Source organism: Syngnathus leptorhynchus, chromosome 19, assembly GCF_054491065.1.
Source record: "Syngnathus leptorhynchus isolate UIUO chromosome 19, UIUO_Slep, whole genome shotgun sequence".
NCBI lineage: Eukaryota > Metazoa > Chordata > Actinopteri > Syngnathiformes > Syngnathidae > Syngnathus > Syngnathus leptorhynchus.
Genome location: NC_141213.1, coordinates 2,487,122 through 2,510,000, shown reverse-complemented (window position 1 = coordinate 2,510,000; position 22,879 = coordinate 2,487,122). Strand labels below are relative to the sequence as shown.

Below are 22,879 nucleotides of genomic sequence, written 5' to 3'. Positions count from 1 at the left end.
TCATCTTGATGATAACGAAGATAATGACCACATTCCACGGTGCAAAACCCTCCCGTGAAAATCGATCGCAGATGTTTGTTCCCCCCCACCCCACCCCCCCTCGCTGTTGACAAGTGCTGTAAGACTGTTTTTGTTTTTCCAAACTGTTTACAATTCTGTCGCGACAGCCATTTTGTTTTCTCGGGAAAAAAGGGGAGGGAAGGGCAAGACTGGAGTTTTTTTTGTAAAGGCTTTTCGCGCTCTTTTTCCACTTTTTGATACATGGCCGTTGCAAGTTGTTTTTGGAAGAATAAAAAAGAAAACCTCTTGTTGACTAAAAAGTAGACATTTTGGTATTATTTCATTTTTTTCTTGCACCATTTTCCTTTTTTTTTTTAAATCACACACACAAACTGGTCCAAGATTTAAAAAGCTTTATTCAATAACTTTACAATCGAACAGTATCTTAACGGAACATAATCCCACTGCAAAAGATTTTGAACAAATCACGTCGTTCCACCTTCCCTCTTAAAACAATTAACAATAACACAAAGCATAAATAATGTCAGTCATGCATTGTATCACAATTAAAAATATAACACTGGCGCATAATAGAATCGAGGTGACTTTTATTACCATCAAATGAGGTATTGATTTAAAAAAAAAATAATAAAATCACATGATATTAAAGTTTGGCTTTGAAGTTAGTGTTTACCTTAAAGCAACAATTTTAGAACAAACGCATCAATCATAATTTAACATTTGCCCAGTTAAGACTCTAACAACACAGAGATTTAAAAAAATAAAATAAAATGCGTTATATAACTTAAGTGTACCAAACTAAACGCAGTGTCAGAATTCAGAGGTACAATCCCTTTTGTGCTTCCACAAATACGAATAAAGTAACATCATTGGCCACTTGGAACATTCAAAATCTCCTCTTGGTCAGTAAGTTGCATTAGACAAACTTGAGCTTCCCGGTTGATCTCAACATGTGCTGACCAAACTGTGGGGGGGAGAGAAAAAAAAAAAAAAAAAGACAATCATGTAAAACTGTGCCTTTTATTATTTGCGAATATTTGGACTTGATTGTAATCCAATAATTGTTGTCTTGTTTACCAGCGAGCTCTCCGTAGGAGGTTTGACTTGATCCACTTTGTGGTTCCGTGGTGATTGCGGGTACGTGTGCGCAAACTTCTTCTTAAGAGCCTGCGCGATGAGCGCCGCGGCGTCCATCGGCTCCTTCAGCTTGTCGTTCTTCTCCGGCGGCCGACTGCTTGCGAAAAAACAAAAAGTCGAGGTATGATGGTGATCGAATATTTTATCCTCATCGTATCTTGACCTCTTGTTACATATAATCGCTGTGTACTTACCTTTTGATGGACCTCAGTTTGACTTTGTTCATGTCCTTGAGGACATCCAGCATGCTCGGGATTTCGGCGTGCGGCTTGAGCTCCGTTTGGCCTTGCGTCTTTTTGCCGCGCCGCTCCTTGATCAGGTCGATGGCGGAAAAGGTGCGCTGTAGTCCCACAGGAGGAAGTGGAGGAGGAGGTGGCGGAGGAGGAGGAGGTGGTGGGGGAGGCCCACTGCCACGAGGGGTGGACGGGCAAGGACTTGTCCCAGTGGATGCATCTGAGGTCAGTGGAAGAAGAATACCGAATTTGATACTCTACTACCACCTATTGGGCATTATGCGCATTACACCAAGAGGAGGAATATCCCTACCTGTATGGGCGCTTTTCTCCTGGGCCAGTACGATCTGGGCTATTTGCGCTCGCAATTTGGCCAGCTCCGTTTCCAGCGCGCTGATCTTCTGGATGGCCTCATTGTTGGCCGCGGCCGGACCCTGGGGGTCCGAGGGGCCCTGGTGGAGGGTGGGCAGTGAGCGCCGCCGGACCAGGCGGGTTCTCCGGGGCCGAGGTGGGCGGGTCCGGAACGCCAGACCTCGGGGAGCCCTTGAACTGCTGAGAAATAGTGGCAATTATTTTTGGGTCAATGTTGCAATATTTCGATTCTCTAAATGTCAAGGCAATGTGATTAATTTCTCACCAAGGTCTGACATTATCTTCCTGCTGCTCCCTGTCGTCGTCGTCTTCCTCATCATCTTCATCCTCCTGGTCGATCCAGGAGACGTCGGCGAGCGAGGCCACGACGTGCTCCTTCCTCTTACTGAGGATGCCTGCATCTTCGTCGAATGGATACAGCTGGGACAAAGAAAGGCCATGTTAGGTTACCCACGCCATTGCGTTAGCATGGTAATTGTTAGCTCGTTAGCGGTCCATCTTCTTGGAAACAAAGAGAAAAGGATTCAGAGAATCGTTGCGAACAAACGAACCTAAAGCAGACTTACTGTATTCCGCAAAACATAGGTTGGGGCCGCTGGGTAGAAGAAAAGTGGGAAAAGAAGAAAAAGGGATGTTGAAAGAGAAAGGGGAAAAAAAAGTGACAGCCAATATTTTTAAAAGAGCTGTCAGTGACTGTTTATAGTTGGACACAAGTTGGATGTGATGTCAACAGGCGGGAGTCACATGACATTTCTGGTGGCCATCTCTAACCTGAAAGTGAACCCTCGGGCAAGGTTTGAGAGGTAGGTTGCTCGCTATCCTCCTCACGATACTCCTCGTGGACCCGTAGGGTTTGGCTGATCCAAAAGTCTATTTGTCCCACAAAAAAAAAATTACAATTCTGCACACAAATAAGACTGAAATTCATCCGTTCACCTACCAGATCCATTTCGATGTGTTCATAGTGTTTATTCATTGCTTCTGAAGCACTGATAACGGGATGTTTGACACACACTCGAATGGTGATGACGTCATGACCATACAGGACTGTAATGGACAAACACATTTTATCTTATAGTATAACAGAAATAATTTTGTGGCCACAATCTTATTTACTAGTATTTTGTTAGATTTTTTTAAAAAAAACCTGTAGTTTGTTTGCTAAGTGACGTTTGTAAAATGACAGAATGCTGCTGTTTTAATCCTATTTTTCGAACTTTATTCAAAGACGCATTTGCATCATGTCAAACACGCATGACATCAATGACATTTGCAAAAACAATCTTCCTCAAAAACTTGAATTTTATAACAATAAAGCTATCGCGGTGCAAACTCTTATTAGATCTGAACCGCAATGTGAAATATTAATCAAAAATAATAAAAACAATAATAAAACGTTTGTAGACAACACCTACCGGCTGTTCTGAGATTTGACAAGTAGCATGAAAACTAAACATCACAAATCTCATTGTCTTATTTAAATGGCATAAATGACACAATTTGATTTAAAACTATAATTTGCTCGCTTTTATTCGCAAATCCTGACTACTTGATGCTAAGTTTAGCCATCGTGGCTAACCGGATAGAACCAATTTTTGGGAGCTACGAAAGCAACGTCAACGGTGTAAATCAAGGAAAAGGAACGCTTCGACGCAATTGATTAAGCCTCGTAAAACATAGAAACATTTACAAAGTGTAAAATATATATTTGGATACCTTATAAAGTCTGTCTGGGAGCTTTTCTGACAACTTTTACAGTAGTTTCCACCTTGTTAAGCCGTCGGACATGTCCCGCAAGAAAGGTGACTAAGGAGGTAGTCATTAAAATCGCTGAACCAATTGGATTATGGGGATTATCTTTCGCAATACAGCACCGCTATTTGACAATCATGTTGATTGTCATCTATTATAGCCAATAGAATATAGGCATCTTAACAAGGCTCTTTTACGATTGGCTTTCAATCTAGTCGCTCAAAAACGACTGTCCAATCATGTCGTTGAGATTTAGAGTGCGCTCGATTGTTAGTTTTGTGCGTCCCGGGTGAAACGTAGCGTGTTTTAACACTTGAGAACCACCAGAGAGCCGCTAAGGTGAAATGTTTTCGACGAGCGTACCCACTGACGTGCCCCAAAACCCAAAACAGTGTGCACAGCTGCTAGCTAAACGGGCATAATAGAAGAAAAGGCGGAGGGCCCAGCGGTTATTCACTTAACATTAGCAAAGGTTGTTTTTAAAACTGCGACATTTTGTCTCTCCGCACGACATATCTGTGTCTTGTGTCACCCACGTTTGGCTGCGGCTGTCTCATGTTTTCGTCGAATACTGACTGAAAGGTAAGGTTGAATTGAGTTAGCTTTAGCATAGCTTAGCGACCCGTCTCGGTCTTTTACTAGGGCGAAATTTGAGGTGAGGCTCGGGGTCGAACAAAACGTCATCAAATATTTATGTTCAAATGCACTTAAATGCTTTGTTTCCTTCAGTTTGGGTATTTATACGAATGTCGTGAACTTTGTAAAATGACATTTAATGAAGCATTAAGCTTGTCAGGTTTAACTAGTCCACGTAAATTGGAAAGAAGGCAATTCCTTTGTTTTTAAGTGTCTTAAAACTTCCTTATTAGCTGTGTCCACGGACGAGTATTGTGTTATACAAGTGCTCTAATGATAAATAGGTCAACCAATTGCTGCTTTAAGCTTCTTAAATTCCCTTTTTGGGCTAGTTCCTAATCTCACACCATTTTGTTACTTAACATTCACAATTCAAAGCTTTGATACAAATAATAACAAGCACCGTTTCCCCTTTCTAATTATATGATCCTCTGAGAGGTATTCTAAATGTATATGAGGAAGTCTTGTACTACTACAGAACCAGGGCAATAATTGTTTTGTACATTAATTTGTCTTTGATTCTTATATGTTTATATTAACATTGCTTTGTATAAAGAACGGGACATAATTTCATGCAATGCTTTTAGTGAGCATCAAATTCGCTCACTGTATTGAATATGACATATTAATGTGTTTTCTGTTGCAGTCAGGTGGAGTTCGGTTGGATGTGCGTGGCCGCCGGACGGGAGGCGCCATGAGTGCGGAGTTGGATGCGCTGGCGGTGGTGAACCAGCTGCGGGACCTCGCCGCAGACCCCCTCAACCGCAGGGCTATCGTAGAGGATGAGGGATGTTTACCGGGGCTCATCCTTTTCCTAGACCACCCGAACCCGCAGGTGGTCTACTCTGCATTGTTGGTAAGTTTGTTGCCAAGATAATGGTTGTTCGAATTTACTGTCAAACTAAAAAAAAAAAAAAAAAAAAAAAAAAGCTTCTGGAATAACTGTTGCTTGACAGAAACCTGTGAAGCATAACAAAATACTGAGCCACGACATGCACATTTCAGCCACAAAATGGCTGCTTCCTATCTCATCCTTGTGTGTGTGTGTGTGTGTGTTGATGTTTGTAGGCCGTACGCTACCTGGCAGAATGTCGAGCCAACCGGGAGAAGATGAAGGGCGAGCTGGGCATGATGCTGAGTTTGCAGAATGTCATGCAGAAGCAAGTGGCGTACACACACAAACCATTTGAGATGGGCTGCAATGTTTTTTTTTCTTCAAAGCGGCATCCTTTCGGACATGCCCCAGAAATATAATATTGCAATAAGTCTTTTTTTTAAATTGTATAGAAATAGAAAAAAAAATTTCTCAATATATTAACATGACAGTATGGACGTTAGACAAACTTTGTGAAAAGGAAGGAACCATTTGATGGAACATTTCTGTGGTCTAACCTGTTTTCTCTCTTCATCCGTTCACGAAGGAGCACGTCGCCCGGTGAAACTAAACTGCTGGCCTCGGAGATCTACGAGATCTTCCAGTCGGCCGGTAAAGAGGAAGCGGAGCAGGCGGAGGCGGCGGCCGCCTCCTGCCGACGGAAGGCTCAGTTCTTCCTGGGCTCCAACAATAAGAGGGCCAAGACGGTCGTGCTGCACATTGACGGACTGGACGACTCGGTAGGTGGCCGTCAGCGATATGTAAGCTCCGTCCAGTGGTGCAAGAAAGAAACTTTCTGGCGTTGCTTTTATGTCATGCTGGTTTAAGGTTTAATGGAAAAAAAAAAAAATACTGTAAATCTTTACTCTGTTATCCCTTTTTGCTTCCTTCCTGGCGAGCAGACTCGCAGGAGCTTATGCGAGGAGGCCTTGCTGAAGATCCGAGGGGTCATCAGCTTCACTTTCCAGATGGCCGTCAAGAGATGCGTCGTCCGGATCCGCTCTGACCTTAAAGCTGACGTAAGCAAGCGCAATGCTTGTTTTCTCGGAACTGAAACTTCATGCACATCATCTTTCGGGAGCCAACCCACTTCATGAAGAATAATGTGATGTGTGACAGGCATTGGGCACAGCCATCAACTCCACTAAAGTGATGAAAGCCCAACAGGTGTTAAGGACGGACGACGGAGGAGAGGTAAGGATGACTCTTTTGAACATGTCAAAAAATTTTGAAAATAATCATAACTATTATAATACCTACTGCTAGTAGTGAATGGTAACTGTTGTATGTCAGTACCAGCTATGACCAACAGGCGGCAAGCTTGGCTCAGTCATGACTTCAAGCAAGGAGCTTATGTTGAACAACTACAGGCATTTTTTGTAGTGATGGCTAGGATGCTCCCTTTGAAAAAGGACAAAAAGAAAAGAAAATTTCACTTGATGTGTTAGAATGCCCATAGGCGTCAAACAGCATCGAATGGGCAGAATCTTACAAGCTAAAAGTAAGTCGCTCTTACTGACGGATCATTTTTATCCAGTTTATTTTTTATTTTTATAGTGCCTCTTATTAGTACAGTTGAATCCAAATGATCCAGATTTGGGTTTTTGGAATGTACATGAACCATCCTATCTAATGTCTTGGAATGCTGTGTGTCTGTGTGTGTGCACGCGTGTGTCGCAGCTGATCATGCCGTTCCAGGAGGACGGTGAGGGCGCGTCGGCGGTGGAGGAGAACACGGACATTCCGGACTACCTGCCCGAGGAGGAGAGTCCGTCGCAGGATCCGGACAAGGCGGTGACGCGCATGGGATCTGTGGCGGACGGAATGGGCTGGCTCAACACCGCCGCCAACTTCCTGACTCGCTCCTTCTATTGGTGACCCCGCCACTCTCCCCAACATTCTACCACAATACCGAGTCGGCATGACTTACACGCACGCACACACAGAGCGACGTTGTGTGCGTATATTAAGCGTACGCTAGCTAGCCGCTGTATATCCCAAACTAGAGGACTTGAAATCAGCTGACGCCAAGGACGCTCATACCATAAAATTGGGAGATGAATTTTTTTTTTTTCTGCATGACCCATCTCGTACCTACCAAGTAGAATATTTATCATACTAATATTTTCACACTTTTTTTTATTTTTCACTTTAACATGCATTAGTGCCAATCTTGCCCCCACAATTCTTTTGCGTGCCTTTATTTTTCTTGGGAACATTTTTCTGTATTTATTCATTTTTGGAGCATCCTTAGAGAGCGCAGAATATGTGGCTTTTTCTTTTGGTGGCCATTTTAATCCTCCTAGAGTTGTAATAATAATGATAATAACACTTCAAAAAACATCAAATGAATGTTTATTATTTTCTCTGTTTTGAGAATTTGGGCTTATTTCCTTTAGGAAAAAAATAATACAACCTACAGTTAATAAAAATGTAAATGTTTTTATTATTTGATTATTAATTCCTAATTTACAAATAAAGAATTTCAATTGAAAGTAATTTAAAGGTACCAATTAAAGTTGTAATATATTTTTGGCATTCATTTCACGCTTTAATTCCGAATTCCTAAAAACTAAAATTGTATTTACTTTTTGGTTGTATTTTATTATTTTGTATATTGTGGAGGGTTTTATAAGAGTCACTCTGATTATAAAACAGCACAAAAAAGCCCATAATAAACATTTGTTTGATTGCTTTTATCATTTCTCACCTTCAATGGCCCCTGATCAGAAAAATCAGTCAAGTAAAGTATAAAGTAATAAAAGTATCGTGTACATTTTGTAAATGGTGCTTCACTCAAGCCCAAGTAACCCGGAAACATTCTGTTTTTTTGTTTTGTTTTTTGCGCGGCTAACGCCACAAAATTGAAATCTCTGTTGCCGAAAGTGCTTACCTCCCATCCCAGGTTGGCCCGTTATCTTGCCGGCATTACGTCTCTCATAATTAACGTCCTGTACACAACAATGCGACACAGCGTAGCGCTGACTAGGCCACTTGTCTCATCTCTTGTTAGTCAAGGTCAAAACACAGCGGCGTGACCTAAATCTAGCGATGCTGGCTACATCCTGGTTAAGCCATCTTTTTTCAAGACATTGCGTTACAGCGATCAGTATTTTTTTTGTTTGTTTAACTGTTTGTCATCCTCGTGTGTTGCTCCGTGTCCTCACATTTGAGCCCAACGACAGAAATGTACAGACGTCCACCCGTGTAATATACTGTAATTGCTCATTCCTGTCAAATGACCATAAACTTCAAATTCAACTTTGTTGTTTTTGTGCAGTTTTCTTCTCCAATGCTAATTGACTTTTTTCTTGAAATGAGAGGTGCCTTAGGGTAGTAAGCGAGGCAATCCAGCTGCCCCAGCTTTTGCATGATGCTGGTGGGCAGGCAACAGGCAGCAGCCAAGGCCCAGCTGCAGGCCCCGGAGCGACACTGGTGGATTGTGATGTCACTTCCTGCTGAGCCACTTCATTAGGTACACACGCTAATATTTGTTGACAAAAGTATCAATCAAATGTAAGTATATACAATTGTGTAGAATTGGCTGACAAAACACATTGAAAATACAATTACCATTAACCACGGTTTCAAGTTATCATATACAAAAAAAACGATCCAATAATAAATCGGTAGCTTTTAAAAGCAAATGGAGCTGCACTTGCTGAACCCGCATTTCAATCTACAATAAATGATTGCACTCACTTCCTTGCAATCATAATTGTCAGTATCCGTGCACCCATCAGCTTTGCTTTTACTGGTGTATACTGTAGGCGAGGCGCTTTATTGTGCATTAAATGACGTTCTGGAGGGATTCGTATGCTTCCGTATTATGACATTAAATATGATATTTGTCCTTTTTGAGAAGCTTGTCCACATCGGACACTTTGCCTTGGCTAAAAGCCAATCGACTGTCTGCTATCGTGACGGCGCCCGTGTATATTTGCATGTGAACGTGCGTTGAGGGCCCCGCTGCGGCGGGACAGCAGGCCGAGTCAACGCTATCGGCCGTAAATCCCAGCGGTGGCGGCCGGGGTGGCAGGAAATGATGTGACTCTGGCAATTTATGTCAAATAACTTTAGAGGATGCGGCGAGCGTGGCGGGAGTGATAACTCTTCTTCTTCTTCCTTCCCCGGGAGCTTTAATTGAGACATTTCTCTTGATCTGTGTTGTTGAGATGTAATGTCGCTCGTTATCGCGCCCGAGAGAAGGTCACGCTGACTGTTTGAGCATCGTGCGACGTTGACGCAAGACTCCTGACCCTGACGGAGAAATACAGCAGTGTCTCAAATCATCTTGACTCATTGAAATGAATACAAATGCTATTAATCTGTTCCAGCCTCCGCCCTTCAAAAATTGTAATGGTTTTTACATTTATTTTTTTAGTCAAATATTACAGCAATTGAATGGCAATTGTGCTTGCCTTCTACATTGAGCATCTAGAAGCAAGACTTCTGTACTGTTCAGGTGTCTCAGCTCCTCGCAGAAGATAAAGAATGTGTCAATGTGAGTACCCGTTATAATGACTGAATGTGTTGGTACATTTGTGTTCAAATACCAGTTGCTTAAAAGCTTTAATATGCGTTTCTCTCAATGTTTTAGCATTAGCATTTAGCTAGCCAGCCAAAATTAGAAAGTTTTGGAATTTGATCAAAATGACAAACTAAAATGGCTGCTGTTTTGGTTAGCAACAAATGTGATTGGCGATCAAACCTTTTCATGCCCATGTGTTGCATCTGTTGATCAGATTGACACACACAAAAAGTTGATAATTGTGGTCATAGCTCATTATTGCCCCCCGCCTTTCCCCCCACTTGGATGATTGGATTCAGCCAGGGACGGAAGGAAAGTTGTGTTGGGTTGGGGGGACGCTCCGGCCCCTGTGACACGACCACGTCCGCCCGGCAACAACCTCTCTCAACGCACTCGATTGGTAGGATGAATTATGGCTGTTGAGAATTAAAAGGTCTCCGGTGTCAAAATAATTCACGATATTATGCATATCTGGACGGATATGTGGATTAGGAAGATAATAAAAGCTGCGGCGGTGTATGGTTTGCGAGGAGGAGGGTTGGTGGGTTCAAGGTCCAAAAAGTGCGTGCATGTATTGGCCCGTCACTCAGTTTACGTGTGTGCTGGATCAAGCCACACGCAAGCGGAGATTTGAACATAATTGTCCCAAAACTGCTCATCAGTGGATCTGCCCACCGCCATTAGGGCTCGGCAATATGGTGTGACATCCGCATTCGCCTCTGTGACAGGTTATTAGCGCGCCGTAATTAAGCCGAATATCCTGGCGTACAGGAAAAGAGAATTGTCTGGGGAAAAAAAAACCTGAAAATTTAAATAATACATACATGAACCGCATGGATTTTTTTTTTCCTTGCCAGGAAGTTTATAACACATTACATGTTGAGTTCATAATTATATGAATGCTTCGTCTGTATCGGTAATACAATATTCCGCATTGTCCAAATGTTGTTGTGAAAATCCGAGTGAAAGCGGGAAAAAAAAAAAAGAATAAAGGTGTGACTTAAAAAATTGTTCTGGCTGTTACACAACTTAAGACAAGTGGACGTTGTGAGCAACGAAGCCCATCTGCTATGCCCCCACTTTCGTCCACATGGTGTGCGAATATGATAATACCTGAAAAGTGTCCTGCAAAAAAAAAAAAAAATCTCCACTGCTTACATAAGCCCATACAAAATGGCTTCAAAGTCATTTTCTCCTTTTAAGAAGAGCTTCAGAAACATCTCAAAACATATTTTAATTGACAGGAACTAAAGCCCACCTTCACACAGCAAAGCGTTCACGTTAAGTAGCGAAGCCGTGGGGTCCGTGTCGCGTTGCCTTTGTGGCATGCTCGCTGAACAGAAGGTCCGCACTCCCCCCCCCCCCCCCCCCCCCTCTTCGTAACGGCGGCAGATGGCCGCAGATGAATCCCTCATAATCATGTCAGGACGGCTCGTCCGATCCCGATTCATCTCTTTAAACACATTTCATGCTTGCACAAAGATGGAGGCGGCCGGCGCGCCACAAAAGTACACAAAGATTGTCCTTGCAAACAAGTGTTCCCTCTCCTTAACACCACTTAATCATCGGCGCTCCTGTTATTGCGCCGCACGTACACCAGCGAGTCCGTCTTCTTTTCTTTCTTCTTCATGTTTTCATCAGACGTCTCTTCATCAGTGTCCTCCAGTCCTTCTAAAATCTAAATCTTTCTAACAAGCTTTCATTGAAATCCCGCAAGGGCCCTGACAATTTGCCATAAAGTCAATTGTGATTTTTTTTTTGTTTTTTTGTTCTACCTCACCCCCCCCCCCCATCTTCCCTGTCAGCCATGATAATTGTGGATCAGGTGACGCCGGTCTCACCTCATTTCAGGGGCCATGCTCGACTAGGGCCATTCTCTCCACTCAAAGGCCACATCATTGCGCAACCCCCCCCCCCTTCTCATTAAACCCCTCCTGAGTGGCTGCTCTCTCTCTTTTTCACTCGCTTCCATGTTCCACATGGCAGATTTGTTTTAGCTCTTGTTTTCTGACTGGATGCCCTCCTCCGCCTCCGCATTAACCCCTTGAGCGAGGACCGACACCCCCTTTCTAAGCCCGGCTCCCCCGTCCTCGCATTTCCACCATTGTTATTTATTTCTAATTCCCCTGATAGAATAGCTTTGTTTGAAACCTTTTGGCTCGTCCCCTTTCTAAAATTGAAACCTGACGTTCTTCCGATTTGCTCCATTTACTCGATGGTTTCCACTTTTGATACCAAATATTTCAGTTCCTGTTATGGAAATCAAATACTTCTGTTAAAAAGTGAACGATTTTTGTCCCCATTCTTTCCCCAACAAACTTTTTTTTTTTTGGGTGTGTTTGTGCTGATTGTTAAATTATTCATGAAGGAAGGAAGCAGCCCAAGAACTGTGATTAACATGAAATAACAATTTGCTAATTTATGGAAACTTGCAATTAACTCTCCTTATTTGCCGTGACCGAATGAAACATTCATCAACACGCGGTGATTTTTTTGTTGTTGTTGTTGGAATCATTTGAATTAGTTTTTTCTCATTTCGGTAAAGTTTTGACTGAAAATAATCGAGTAACCCCAAAGTTGATAACATTCATGTCAAGAGGCAGAATTTCTTGTCACTTGTTGCTAGGCAGAATTGGCCGGAAACACAAATTGACTTAACGTACGTAATATCGTCACCGTGTATGCGTTAAACCTGAAATGTACGACGACTGTGTTGCAGTGATTTAAAAGAAAATATAAAAATGAGGAAAAAAACGCCAATTGCGAGCAATTTAGCTCTATTTGCTGATTAATTTGGCCCCACCTGTGATGCTGGCTGCGTTAAGTAGCTACATCAGTTTTAATTAGGGCCCTCACCGAGTGGCTCGCTAGTGAAAATGAGGGTATTAATTATCACGTTTAGCAGATATCACAGTGACAAACGGCGACGGAGGAGGAAGACCCCCCCCCTCCCAAAAATAAACCCACTTCTTTTCTATCTCACTTGGCGTCTTTCAAACAACCTTGGGTAAGATGCAACCGCCGCCATTCGTCACTACGGCGAGTGCCTCAAGCTAACGTCGTAGCGCTCGCTACGTGTCTCGTTTTGTCTTTTGAGAATCGACTATTTCTTCTAGTTGACTATTGAACTATTTGACTTAACCTCTCCAGCTCTAAAGTGTTCTTTTTCAGTTTTTTTTTTTTTTTTCTGGGCGTTATGAGCCCAGCGGACTAGCTCCTCACCGAGCACCTCGGCTGTCGGCTTTGTCTCCCAGAAAAGCGTATGATTCATCATCATCACAGGCCGCCATTAGACGATGTCACCCTATTAGACAAATCACATTATCGCACTTATATTCATTAAACTCAAAGCCGCTCGGAGACACTCATCGGTGCCAAAGGGCGGCGCACTCCAACATTCCACTTCTCCACCTCGCCACTTCACATTTGCATACGGAGAGTGGATCACAATATTAGGTACACCTGCATCAAACCTGAGCTTTAACGTCCCTGAACTTTGCTGTCATTTTGAACTCATTCACTGCCATTGACGGCTATAGACGTCAATTTGTCACTTTCAGTGAATTAGTTTAAAAAAAATAATAATTCAGAACTGCAGGAACTGAAAAACGACATTTTCATCACCAGGGAATTTTTTTTTTTTTACCATAATGCCCCAAGTCAATGTGACAGGAAAAAAACAACCAGAAGTGAGTCAAAGTAATATTTAATGTGCACATTTTCTTCTAATGATTTCTCCACTCCCCTTCCATCTGCTGCCCCCCCCCCAACACCACACGTGTGTGCGCTGTATGTTTCCGTCACACGGTGGCGTTGACCCGCGCTGTCGTCTCCCTGATTAGCTCGCTGATTCACTTTCCTTGTGCGCTAATGTGCAATCAATCACCATCAATTAGACAAAATGTTCAATCATTAAAAGCATTATCATCAATTAAAGTAATGATCACTTCCCGCCAACGCTTCATGACCACACGCGGGCACGTTTTCACTCACTTCTTTGATTTCTAAACTTATTTTCATTCTTTGATGATGACACGTGCACTGATTGCTTCATCAAAATTACATTTCTTCCAACTAATATGCACATTTGATAAAGTCCTAATTGCTCAATCTAAAATGTTTTCTTGCAGTCTCATTGTTTATTGTAAGACTTTTGATTAGTGTGTATTCATTTCAAATTAATTCATAAAATCATGGTGCCAGCAACTTCGAGCGGAGTCCCAGGAAGGACCTGTCAGCGACTTCCTTCAATGTGCAAAGCGTTTTGTGTGGCTTCAGTGCCACCTGAGCAAAGCAGGCGGCTCATTGGGGTCAAGAACCTTCCTCCCTCCTTTGCCTCGCTGCAGTGGGAGTGCAAAAATAAATGGGCCTGAACATTGCACACTAGCTTGACTGGGGAGCTCCATTAAACCCAGCAGTCACTCTGTATGGATATGGATGTCCATTATTACACACCGGAGCATCCATTCAGTTCTGATTCCTCATAATGACATCATAGAGGCCATGAAGGAGGCTGTTTGACAATAGCGCAATAACCACAAAAGAGCTTTCAATGCACCTGAATGTGTCACAGGAGTGAAAAATGTATGTTTGCTTTCGAAAAACACTCAATGTTGTCCGGTTAGCATCACCGATTGGTTTCCATTGTTTGTTGCCCCGCCTTTTTGGGGTCAGAGCAGCTGATTGGGTAACTGATTGGGCACCTGTGTGGTGAGCAGATTGTGGAAATATTATTAGTTTTTTTTCCCACCACAATTTCATGACTCTGAATAGTTTATTTTTGTGTTAGCAATAAGGTGCATCAACCTAAAGTGACCCTGGACCTGTGTGGAATTCACAAAAAGTATTAAAGATAAACCTCAACTTTGAGTCAAATAACTCAGGAAAGATGGACGACAGCATAGACACACAGGAATGCAACCTGGATCTGTTGTGAGTACTTTGAAATTGCTAATCTGTTTAGTTTCTTATTCTTGATAAGTAGGAATAAGTTTATTTTGCTTAGTAGGCTTTGTTTTTAAATGCTTAGCATATCTTGACCTACTGGATTACTTTAAGCATGTTATAAAATTCATTTGCCATTGTGGCTCTGTGATATGTGACCATTTATTTCCGTGATAAAAAAAAAAGAAAAGCAGCTTTGATGAGTGAAAGTGACAAAAATTGCTTTAATGAAGGCAAAGGCGTGGAGTCGGTGCGCTAGGCGGCCCGTGAATGCTAGCTTTGCACCGAGGCATTGTTCTCAATCACTGTGATGAGCGTGAGCCCGCTGAGAGATTTGACAGCTCAGAGACCAAGACCACGTCCTCCCTTTCTGAAGCACTGGCAAAAAAATAAAAAAATAAAGCAAGTTTCCTTGCTTGTTTTTCTGAGTTTGTTAGCTAGCAGGTTAGCATGTTAACATGACTTTTGTTTACATCTGAAAAAGAACGAAAAACGGGAGCAGACGCTAATGCGGCTAATGAGCTTTTAATTGGCCATTTTGAGCCCGTCACCTTCTCCAGACTGACAATTCCGCTAACGACGTCTGATGAGGTTACTTGGCGCTAACTATATTAAAAGAAGACGAAGAAGACATCAGCTCTAATGACTCCTGGTGTTAACTGCCTAGGAAAGTGGAAAGTAGTAGTAGTAGAAGAAGGGAGGGAGGCCACGTTTAGCTTGAATAACAGACTTCGATGGCGTTAGGGCGATATCGTAGCCATCGTAAAGTTGAAAAGAGCAACAAGGGGACTAGACGGAGGGGGGTGAAGAATGCACACATTTAGCGCTTAAGTGGCTAACACGGTTACTGCCGCCGCCTTTGCTTCTTTTCCGTGTTTTTTTCTATCGGCGCGGTGGCGTCGGAGGCGCCTATATGCGCCCCGCGAAAGGTAATCTCGCGGCCAGTTGAGCCATGACAAACAGGGACAGCTGGCCTAATTGAATCATTTGAGCTCAAGACAGCTCAACTCGCGAGCGAGTCGCCAGCCGTGAAATCGTGTCTGCGCTCGCACCGACAGCTTCCTTTTACGACGGCTCCGCACCGGCCTGTCTCGTTCTCTCGCTCTCTCTCTTAACGCCAACTCGAGCCGGGCTTGATGTTAAATGCGCTCCATCTCCCTTTTTGTCATTAACATTCATGCATTATTACAATGTTGACGGAAGTTAAGGAGCGACACAAAAAGCTGGCTGATTTAGGGTCTACTGTATTATAGAAAAATAAAATGTAGGGATGTATCGTCGAGAGAAATCGCTGAGATCAGCGACCCATTTATGTTTCGTCGATGACTTTTGCTGCCCGCTCACTCCCTCCCTGTCTTGCTGTGCACAGTCGATGCGGACTGGCCCACGTCCAGATCTTCATTGGAAAGTAATGCTCTTCACTGAACTGAGTTATGAGCATCTGTTTGTCACACACCGACGCCCTATCCCGCCTTTCCCAATCAAAGCGTACGAAGGGGGCGGGGGGCGACGGTGTGTGCAAACATCTGCCATTAGCCATTGATAATCCTCCACAAAAATCAACTTCATACAAGCGGCGGTCCCCAAGGCCTGTGATCGCATTTCTTTGATTGTGTTATTTTGATCAAATGAGAGAAATCAAGGACAACATGTTCCCTGCGCTTGTAGCCACATTTCAAAGGTTGGCATTGGTGAAAAAGTTTTTTTTCAAGTTTTCAACTTTTTTCAACCTATCCCCCCCCCAAAAAAAATTGTCCAACTAGCTGCTTGCCTCACTTTAAGTGATTCTAAAAAGCCAAAGTGAGTCACTTGGCATCGAAGAAGCGCTCCTCATCTCGAGGAGAAGGAACAGTTGTTTGTGCGAGAGGCGGGTGGGCGCCCGGACCCCCCGAGTGCTGCTCAAACACTAGCCCCATGTGCGCGCGTGTGTTTGCGCGTGTGTGCGCTAGCCTAGCTGGCATCCGCTTGGCGGCGGCAGAAGGCCCATAAAGCCGCCCTGTGTTAATTCTGCCGTAATTATCACGGGTGCCACATGTTCAGCAGGATGTCCGACCGCTGCAGAGCCACTCGGCGAGTTTGCGGGGCAAAATCCTCGTCGAGCCCGGGTGACAGTTGGCGATGGTGATTATGAGGAGGGGGTGGGGGGGGGTCCGCTTTTGATTCTGGAGCCTTGCCCCATACATCTCATTTTCTCTGGTGGTCCTTTGTAATGTTGTTTGGTGGCGCGCATGCTGCTGAATACGCCAACAATTCCCATGCTGGCCTTCTCTCTCTCTCTCTATGACATCATAAATATACAAAATGGTCGCTGTAAGCATATCATTCAATTCAAATGTAGCGCACGTGAAATTGGATGGAAATGAATCATAAAAATAACAGTTTTTAAGGATTAAACGCTCACGTATTGAACTTTAAAGTTAAATACAACTGAATGGTACCAAGGAAGTGATTCCTCCCCCGACCACTAGAGGGCAAACATTGAGGGATTACTTATTTATTATTTCAATTTGATTTATTATTTCAAATGAATAGAAATGATGGATGTTATCACCAAGAAAATGTACTATGAGTTGAAAAAAAATCTCTTTTCTCATTTAGTTAATATACTTATCATATTTGAATGTATTTCAATCCACATTTCATTTTTGGGTGTCATGTTTCCCAAATTGTCCCACTTGATAAGCCTTTGCATAAATAATGTTGCTTCATGAGGCCAAATGATGATGCATCAACGTGAACAAGCCCCATCACATGAAAGCAGTAATGAGCATCTTGCTGATATTTATATGGAACATTAGCATAATCATCAGCGTGCCTTGCAGTCAGACTCGATAAGTGGTCCTCTCCGTCTGCTCCCTCGGGAGTTGGCGACTGAGAGCCACGAGCGGCCCCCTCTCGACGCGGCCCTCGCGTGCTTTGGCAGGACGGCGGCGTTTTCTCGCAGTCGCCGTGGACACCTTTTGTACCCCCGCCCCTCCTCCTCCCTTCCATCTTGACTTTTCTCCCGGCTTTTGCGTCGTCCATCTGTCGATCTTCGTCGCATGTGCTCCACGCGACCAAATTTCATGCATACTACTAGCATAGACGCTGGGTTATATTTTCTTGTTTACTTTTTAAAAAGTGGCCCGGATATTTTGCTCATTCACCTATCCAGACACCCACTGAGGGTAACTGTATTCTTAAAAAAACGATATTTGCCCCCCCCCCCTCCCACCGATAAAATTGTACAAGCGCCCGCCTGTCTGTCATGTTAGCAAACATCTCCGGCCGCCTAATTCGATTCGTTAAGGACGCGCGACGGGTCGGCCGACGGATAAATCTGATGGAAATTAAGGCGCAATTAAACATTTCATCTGGGCTAATTGCTGGCGGCGGATTTGGCGCCATGCGACGATCAGCAAGCATAACACTTTTTAATAGGCCGCAGCTGTCTCGCGGGTTTGGCAATATTTACGCCACAATTTACGCAGAGAAGACCGCGTGACGACTTTAGAGATGAAAGCGCGATTACGAGCGGAATGGCGTCGTTCTCCGAGTGGCGTCTAAAGGTGGACGCAGACTCGCAGTCATCATCCCCCCGTCGTCCCTGCCAAGGAAGACGCTTGGCAAACCGGGCCCAAATGTGGAAACAGCTTGGGAACAGATTGATGCAGAAGGATGAAAAAGGCTGAGAGTCTGCGCATGTGCTTTCCGTGCCCAAGCCAAAGCAAACATAAAGAACCGCCCCCCCCCCCCTCCTACAAATAACTACGCTCCCGCGGTGTCAAGTACTAGTTTGGCCAAACTTGCGAGGAATCCATCGTTGCTATGGTTTTTCATTGCCTTGTTTAAGATTATTGTCACAAATACTTTTGAATGACCTTGTGGGATGTTCTTTCGCTCTGTTCCATGTTTTGTCATCCCAGTGTGAAGATGAAAGTGTCTCGGTAGGACCATGTTGGCGTGCTGCAGGCTGCGTTGGCCCGCTGAGCTTTTAATGTAAATGCCGCGTGTTTGGCTGTGACTTGATCGTTTTTTGGAACAGGCCAACGCTACCCCACCGATGTACGCTCGGACCCGGCTTTCAGGTAATGCCCAATATTAGCTCACCCCTAAGGCCCCAATGACCTTCAGTGAAAGCCCCCCTGTGGAGAATCTGGGACAATTACCTTTCCTGTGATGGCGTTTCTAAATGCAACATCATTAGTGATTCATTTAGAACGTGTCCCAAATGAAATAATAAGCGTCATAAAAAGCAACACACACAAAAAAAAAAAAAGGCGAAGGAGCATGACAAATTAGCGCCGACGTCGCGGCCCTCCTGGTCATGAGGGGCATATGTCAAGCACGGGGGCGACAGACTCCACAGCTGATCACTGAGACGTCAATTAGTTGGAAATGAATATTAAATCTTAGATAAACTAGAGTAAAAAAATCCCCAAAAATGATGACCCTAATAGATTTTTGGAAGAATAATAAATGTACCATATTTGGACCGAGGTTTTCGCCCCCTCTGTGATTCCCCAGGTGTGGCGCCCTCTAGTGGCAAGTGAAGAATCCCTGAATTCAATTCAAACCTAAACTATGCCTAATCTCAGGGTCGCTTCCGCTAATTGCAATGATTATAGAAGAATTTCAATTTCAAAAGTTAAAGCACCATTGTTCGATGTCAAATGTCAAATTATGAACAGGTGTTGGAGTGTGTATCTGTGTGTACTTGTGTATCTGTGCAGATGCTTTAACACAGCCATCACATGCCCTGACTCCATGTGTGTGTTTGCTTTTTTTTTTTTTGACAAGTGTGTGTGTGAAGAAGAGTATATTTGTAGAAGAACAGCACGGCTGCAATGAGGAGTGTGTGTGGAGGGTGGTGAGGAGGGGAGGGGGGGGGGGATCCTGAGGGAGGCCTAATGGTTCCACTCCTTCCTGCACAGAGATAAAGACTCATAATAAGCGTGTATGCTCACCATCTGGCCCCGCGCATGTGGCCCTTATGGAGGCGCAAGCAGCGCAATCTGTAAACGATCAGGAGCCACGGCGCTCCCCCCGGAGAGGCCGCCATGCAATCAAGGTGACAGATGGCGGCGTCCTCATCGAGGAGATCAAAATCACCTTCAATAAACTCTGACTGGAATGGGCACGGGCCCGTTCCAAAAAAAGTCACTTTGTCAGTCAAATGTCGCCTCCGCCTTAGCCACATTATTTTTTTTTTTCCCCCCACTCCGTTGACCAAAACGTGAAAATGCTTCAGTTGGCGTGACGTGGGCGAGGGGCCTGCCAAGACAAGCCACTCTGCCGGGGGTGGGTGGAGGACAACATGATGATACTAATGGGAGTGGGTGGTGGGCTGGCGAAAGGACATTGGATTTTTGGACTCTTGTCAAGTCTCAGTGCAGTGAGCTCAGGTGTCCAACTCGAGGCCCAGGGGCCAGATCTGGCCCACCGCATTGTTTAATGCGGCCCATAATGACGTTTTTTTTTTTTATTAATTGCCGAGCATGTGACGGAGCAGCATGTTCGTCCTCCGCACCGTGCGCCTCTTCTTCCCTCGCCGTCGTGTTTGTGTCCCGAGCGCCGAACGCTATTTCACACATCCCCTTCAACTGATGCGCAGCTTCTGTCAGCGACTCCAGGAAGAAGATGAAGAAGAAGAAGAAACATAAAAAACAGGCCTGACTCGCCCGCCCAAGCTTATTTTGCACCAGTGCAAAAGTTCAAAATGGAGCCGCCATCTGCTCGATATAACGCTAATCTGGGCAGGGAGGGATGCCGCCATCCTCATTGGGCCAACTGCAAAACCAACCCGGGGTATCGCTACGTTTTTTCCTCAAAGTGCTAAAAAACATTAACCATCAAAATGGCTTTCTGTCCTAACTCTGTTATCTTTTAGCTAACAAAAAACAATATCTAATATTACAGCCAAAATACTAAAAAAAAAAGTGGAACACCTGTTGTGTATTGAAAACAATGACGTTTGCCTTAGGAATGCCTGCTAGCTTAATGCTAACACATGACGAATAAGTATGAATTATATTAATTGATACATTTTCATCAATCCCAGGTTGTCGATTTGCACGGAAATTGATATGAACGGACCCTCGGGCTCGCATTTCAGACGTCACGTGACCAAACCCGGAAAACAGGTGAGCTGTGATATATCTCTAAAGCTGATGTTCTCAAAATGCAAACCATAACCTTTTGAAAATAAGTTATAAAACATTCCTTGCACAATTTTTAGTTTCTGAAACACAAACCAGACAGACAAAGGCCTTTTTTCCATGAAATTGCTGAAAACATAGATCGTAAAACTTTTCTTTCTTCCTGCACTTCCTTCATAATAATAATTCTGCTCTGGTCACTTTTATTGTATTTTTTACCCTTTGCCCGCCCCTCAAGCCCTCACTTAGTTAATTGCCACACTTATTTGATGAATTGGAAAGATTCCATTGTGCTCGACCACTGGTCTTTAATGACCGCTGCCTTTAATCTTTAAATATATATCTATTTTTTAAGAAGTACATGCTAAGCGGGTGCACTTAAACTGATAATTTGATCAATTACACTAATTACTTTCACAAGTTGACAACAATAAAGCGGCTTTTAGTTTCTAGCCGTTTTACAGCGTCGTCTTACTTGGCCTTAAATCTGTGACCTAACGTGACGGGAGCCCCGCAAGGACGATAGCGCTTCACTTAAGGTTAGAATAATACTACCTTTAAAAAAAAAAGAAGAAGAAAAAAAAAAACCCCAAATTGGATTGCTTTTACTTTATTAGATTTGACTTGGCCACTGTTTCAACGCAAAGACAAGTAGGGGTCACGATACGAGTGGTTCTTTTTGGATGACTTATTTGATATCTTCAAGGCAATTTACTTTAGCATAGCTACTAGCTAGCTATAGCTATTCTAACGCTCTGTATAGCTCCTAATTCCTCCGTTGCTCCTCAAATAACCTAACGTGTAGCGCTTTGAGTTTAAATCAAAACCATTCACATTGCCATTGCTTTGTCAAGGCGGACGTTTTAATTTGAGCCTCACCTGATTGATGTCCGTAATTTACGATGATTAGAAATAAAGCATCATAGTTCCCTTTATCCCCCTCCCCACCACCAACCCCACCCCGAACACAAAGGGATGGTCTTGATTAGATGTAAAGTGTCTTATTTGTGTTTTTCCAATCGAGTTGTGTTGTGTGCACGCGCTGGTGTCCACTCTATCCGTGGCGTGGGCGCGTATGATTGACAGCAGGGCTGTCACGGGCGACAGGGCTTCTCGTCACGACGGGCAGGCGGACGAGGGTCTGTCATGTTTTCCTGACACGCCTTATTGTCCGTCATGTGTTGGCAGATGACTGGTCAAGGAGTTGCTCAGATCACATCTGCGGGTATGTTCGTTGCTCTTCTCATGGGGGAGGTATCAAAACCTCGGCGGTGAAAACGCTTGGGATGGTTCCAGTTGTCCCGTGACCCTAAAAAGAAAAATTAACATATGGATGTCATAGCTGCTCTGATGAACTGAGGCAGGTAAATGAGGGGTTGGAGTGCGGATGGGACCAATCCCAAGATCCCCGTGAACAGAGGGCCTGGCCCCAGGGACTCTAGTCCGCTGCGAGCTCCACTCCCCCACCCCCCCACCCCTGTGCAGTGTGGTCCCAAGCCAGATGAATGTGCATAAGAAATGAGGCTACAAGAGCGCTGGAGACCATGAACGCTCTTCTGTTGTGTCATTAGGGTTTGTTTTGATGCTACAAGATTTCCGTGGTTCAATATTGTGTCATTTGTTGATTGGGTTTACTGATTTTTGTTGAGCAAATTGCTCCGGATAAAGATTAGGACGGAGATTGAATGTCTGAATCTGTTGCTGCAGGCGTTTGTGTTCAAATATCAGTTACTTCAGGATTTAAATTCACGATTTTTAGCATTAGCAACCAGTCTTGTTTTTTTTTTTTTTTTTTTAGCTTATTATTTTTGTTCTTTTTTTCTGAAGTTGACATTTTGATGAATCGCCGCCCCTTCTTCATCCTTTTTGGTACACTGTGAGCTAATGATAATACAGTGGAGAATAAATCGACTAAGTAAGACATTAGAAATCAGGGAATTGGTGACCAGCACGGGCCTGCAGGCAGTCTCGAGATGTGTAATGATTGCTAATTGCCTTGTTAGTATGACAACAAAGCCGCATGTATTTATTTTTTTTCCCCCTTAACGTTTAAGGGCTAAATTAGCAGCAAACAAACAAGCGGAGGGGAACAAGTGAATAAGGATGTTTTAACACAAGCATCTGTGGGTACAGCTGCCGCCCGCTCTGACCGTATTCCGCTTTTTTTCTTTTCTCATTCTCGCTTTTCTCGTTGGGAATTGTAGCTAGTGGATATAAAAAGTCGACACACCCCTGTTAAAAT

The 22,879-nt window shown here is 43.8% G+C and overlaps 3 protein-coding genes and 1 long non-coding RNA gene across 14 annotated transcripts in view; 3 read left to right on the top strand and 1 right to left on the bottom strand.

Annotated features, from left to right (window-relative positions):
• The window catches only part of pde7a (phosphodiesterase 7A), a 12,597-nt gene extending 12,277 nt beyond the window's left edge, over positions 1–320 (top strand). For all 7 annotated transcript variants that reach the window (XM_085938757.1, XM_085938754.1, XM_085938753.1 and 4 more), the window contains one exon: positions 1–320. This exon is cut by the window's left edge and continues 1,120 nt beyond it. The gene's annotated coding sequence lies outside the window, so the exon portion shown is untranslated.
• A 271-nt stretch (positions 321–591) lies between these two features.
• Positions 592–3,622, bottom strand: mtfr1 (mitochondrial fission regulator 1). Of its 4 annotated transcripts, none has more exons than XM_085938763.1 (8): positions 3,480–3,622; positions 2,704–2,812; positions 2,535–2,633; positions 2,029–2,183; positions 1,705–1,943; positions 1,353–1,611; positions 1,099–1,252; positions 592–985 (listed from the first exon to the last, which is right to left on the bottom strand). In XM_085938763.1, the coding sequence occupies exons 2-8, from the start codon at positions 2,737–2,739 to the stop codon at positions 938–940; spliced, it is 990 nt and encodes a 329-aa protein (XP_085794889.1). In that variant the 5' UTR covers positions 2,740–2,812; positions 3,480–3,622; the 3' UTR covers positions 592–937. The 4 variants fall into 4 exon arrangements, with proteins under 4 accessions (XP_085794889.1, XP_085794890.1, XP_085794891.1 ...); XM_085938764.1 differs by having other exon boundaries at positions 1,099–1,255; positions 1,705–1,940; XM_085938765.1 differs by having other exon boundaries at positions 1,705–1,940.
• Positions 3,623–3,805: 183 nt separating this feature from the next.
• armc1 (armadillo repeat containing 1) lies at positions 3,806–8,286 on the top strand. Its single transcript, XM_085938624.1, has 7 exons — positions 3,806–4,097; positions 4,798–5,007; positions 5,220–5,311; positions 5,573–5,765; positions 5,928–6,044; positions 6,145–6,219; positions 6,706–8,286. The coding sequence occupies exons 2-7, from the start codon at positions 4,846–4,848 to the stop codon at positions 6,901–6,903; spliced, it is 837 nt and encodes a 278-aa protein (XP_085794750.1). The 5' UTR covers positions 3,806–4,097; positions 4,798–4,845; the 3' UTR covers positions 6,904–8,286.
• Positions 8,287–8,838: 552 nt separating this feature from the next.
• The window catches only part of LOC147041619 (uncharacterized), a 31,171-nt gene continuing 17,130 nt past the window's right edge, over positions 8,839–22,879 (top strand). The window contains exons 1-3 of one of the 2 annotated variants that reach the window (XR_015069125.1): positions 8,839–9,529; positions 14,346–14,488; positions 20,541–20,622. This is a non-coding gene — a long non-coding RNA (uncharacterized LOC147041619). Of the gene's footprint in view, positions 9,530–14,115; positions 14,267–14,345; positions 14,489–20,540; positions 20,623–22,879 lie in introns of those variants that run through there. The other variant, XR_015069126.1, reaches the window with a different exon arrangement.

Bases quoted from the DNA above. Each gene is read 5' to 3' on its own strand.
- armc1 (XM_085938624.1), top strand. From the start codon at position 4,846: ATGAGTGCGGAGTTGGATGCGCTGGCGGTGGTGAACCAGCTGCGGGAC. The intron at 5,766-5,927 runs GTAGGTGGCCGT...CCTGGCGAGCAG, and splicing joins TTGACGGACTGGACGACTCG to ACTCGCAGGAGCTTATGCGA. The intron at 6,045-6,144 runs GTAAGCAAGCGC...GATGTGTGACAG, and splicing joins GCTCTGACCTTAAAGCTGAC to GCATTGGGCACAGCCATCAA.
- mtfr1 (XM_085938762.1), bottom strand. From the start codon at position 2,739: ATGAATAAACACTATGAACACATCGAAATGGATCTG. The intron at 1,944-2,028 runs GTGAGAAATTAA...ACTATTTCTCAG, and splicing joins GAAGATAATGTCAGACCTTG to CAGTTCAAGGGCTCCCCGAG. The intron at 1,612-1,704 runs GTAGGGATATTC...CACTGACCTCAG, and splicing joins GGAGAAAAGCGCCCATACAG to ATGCATCCACTGGGACAAGT.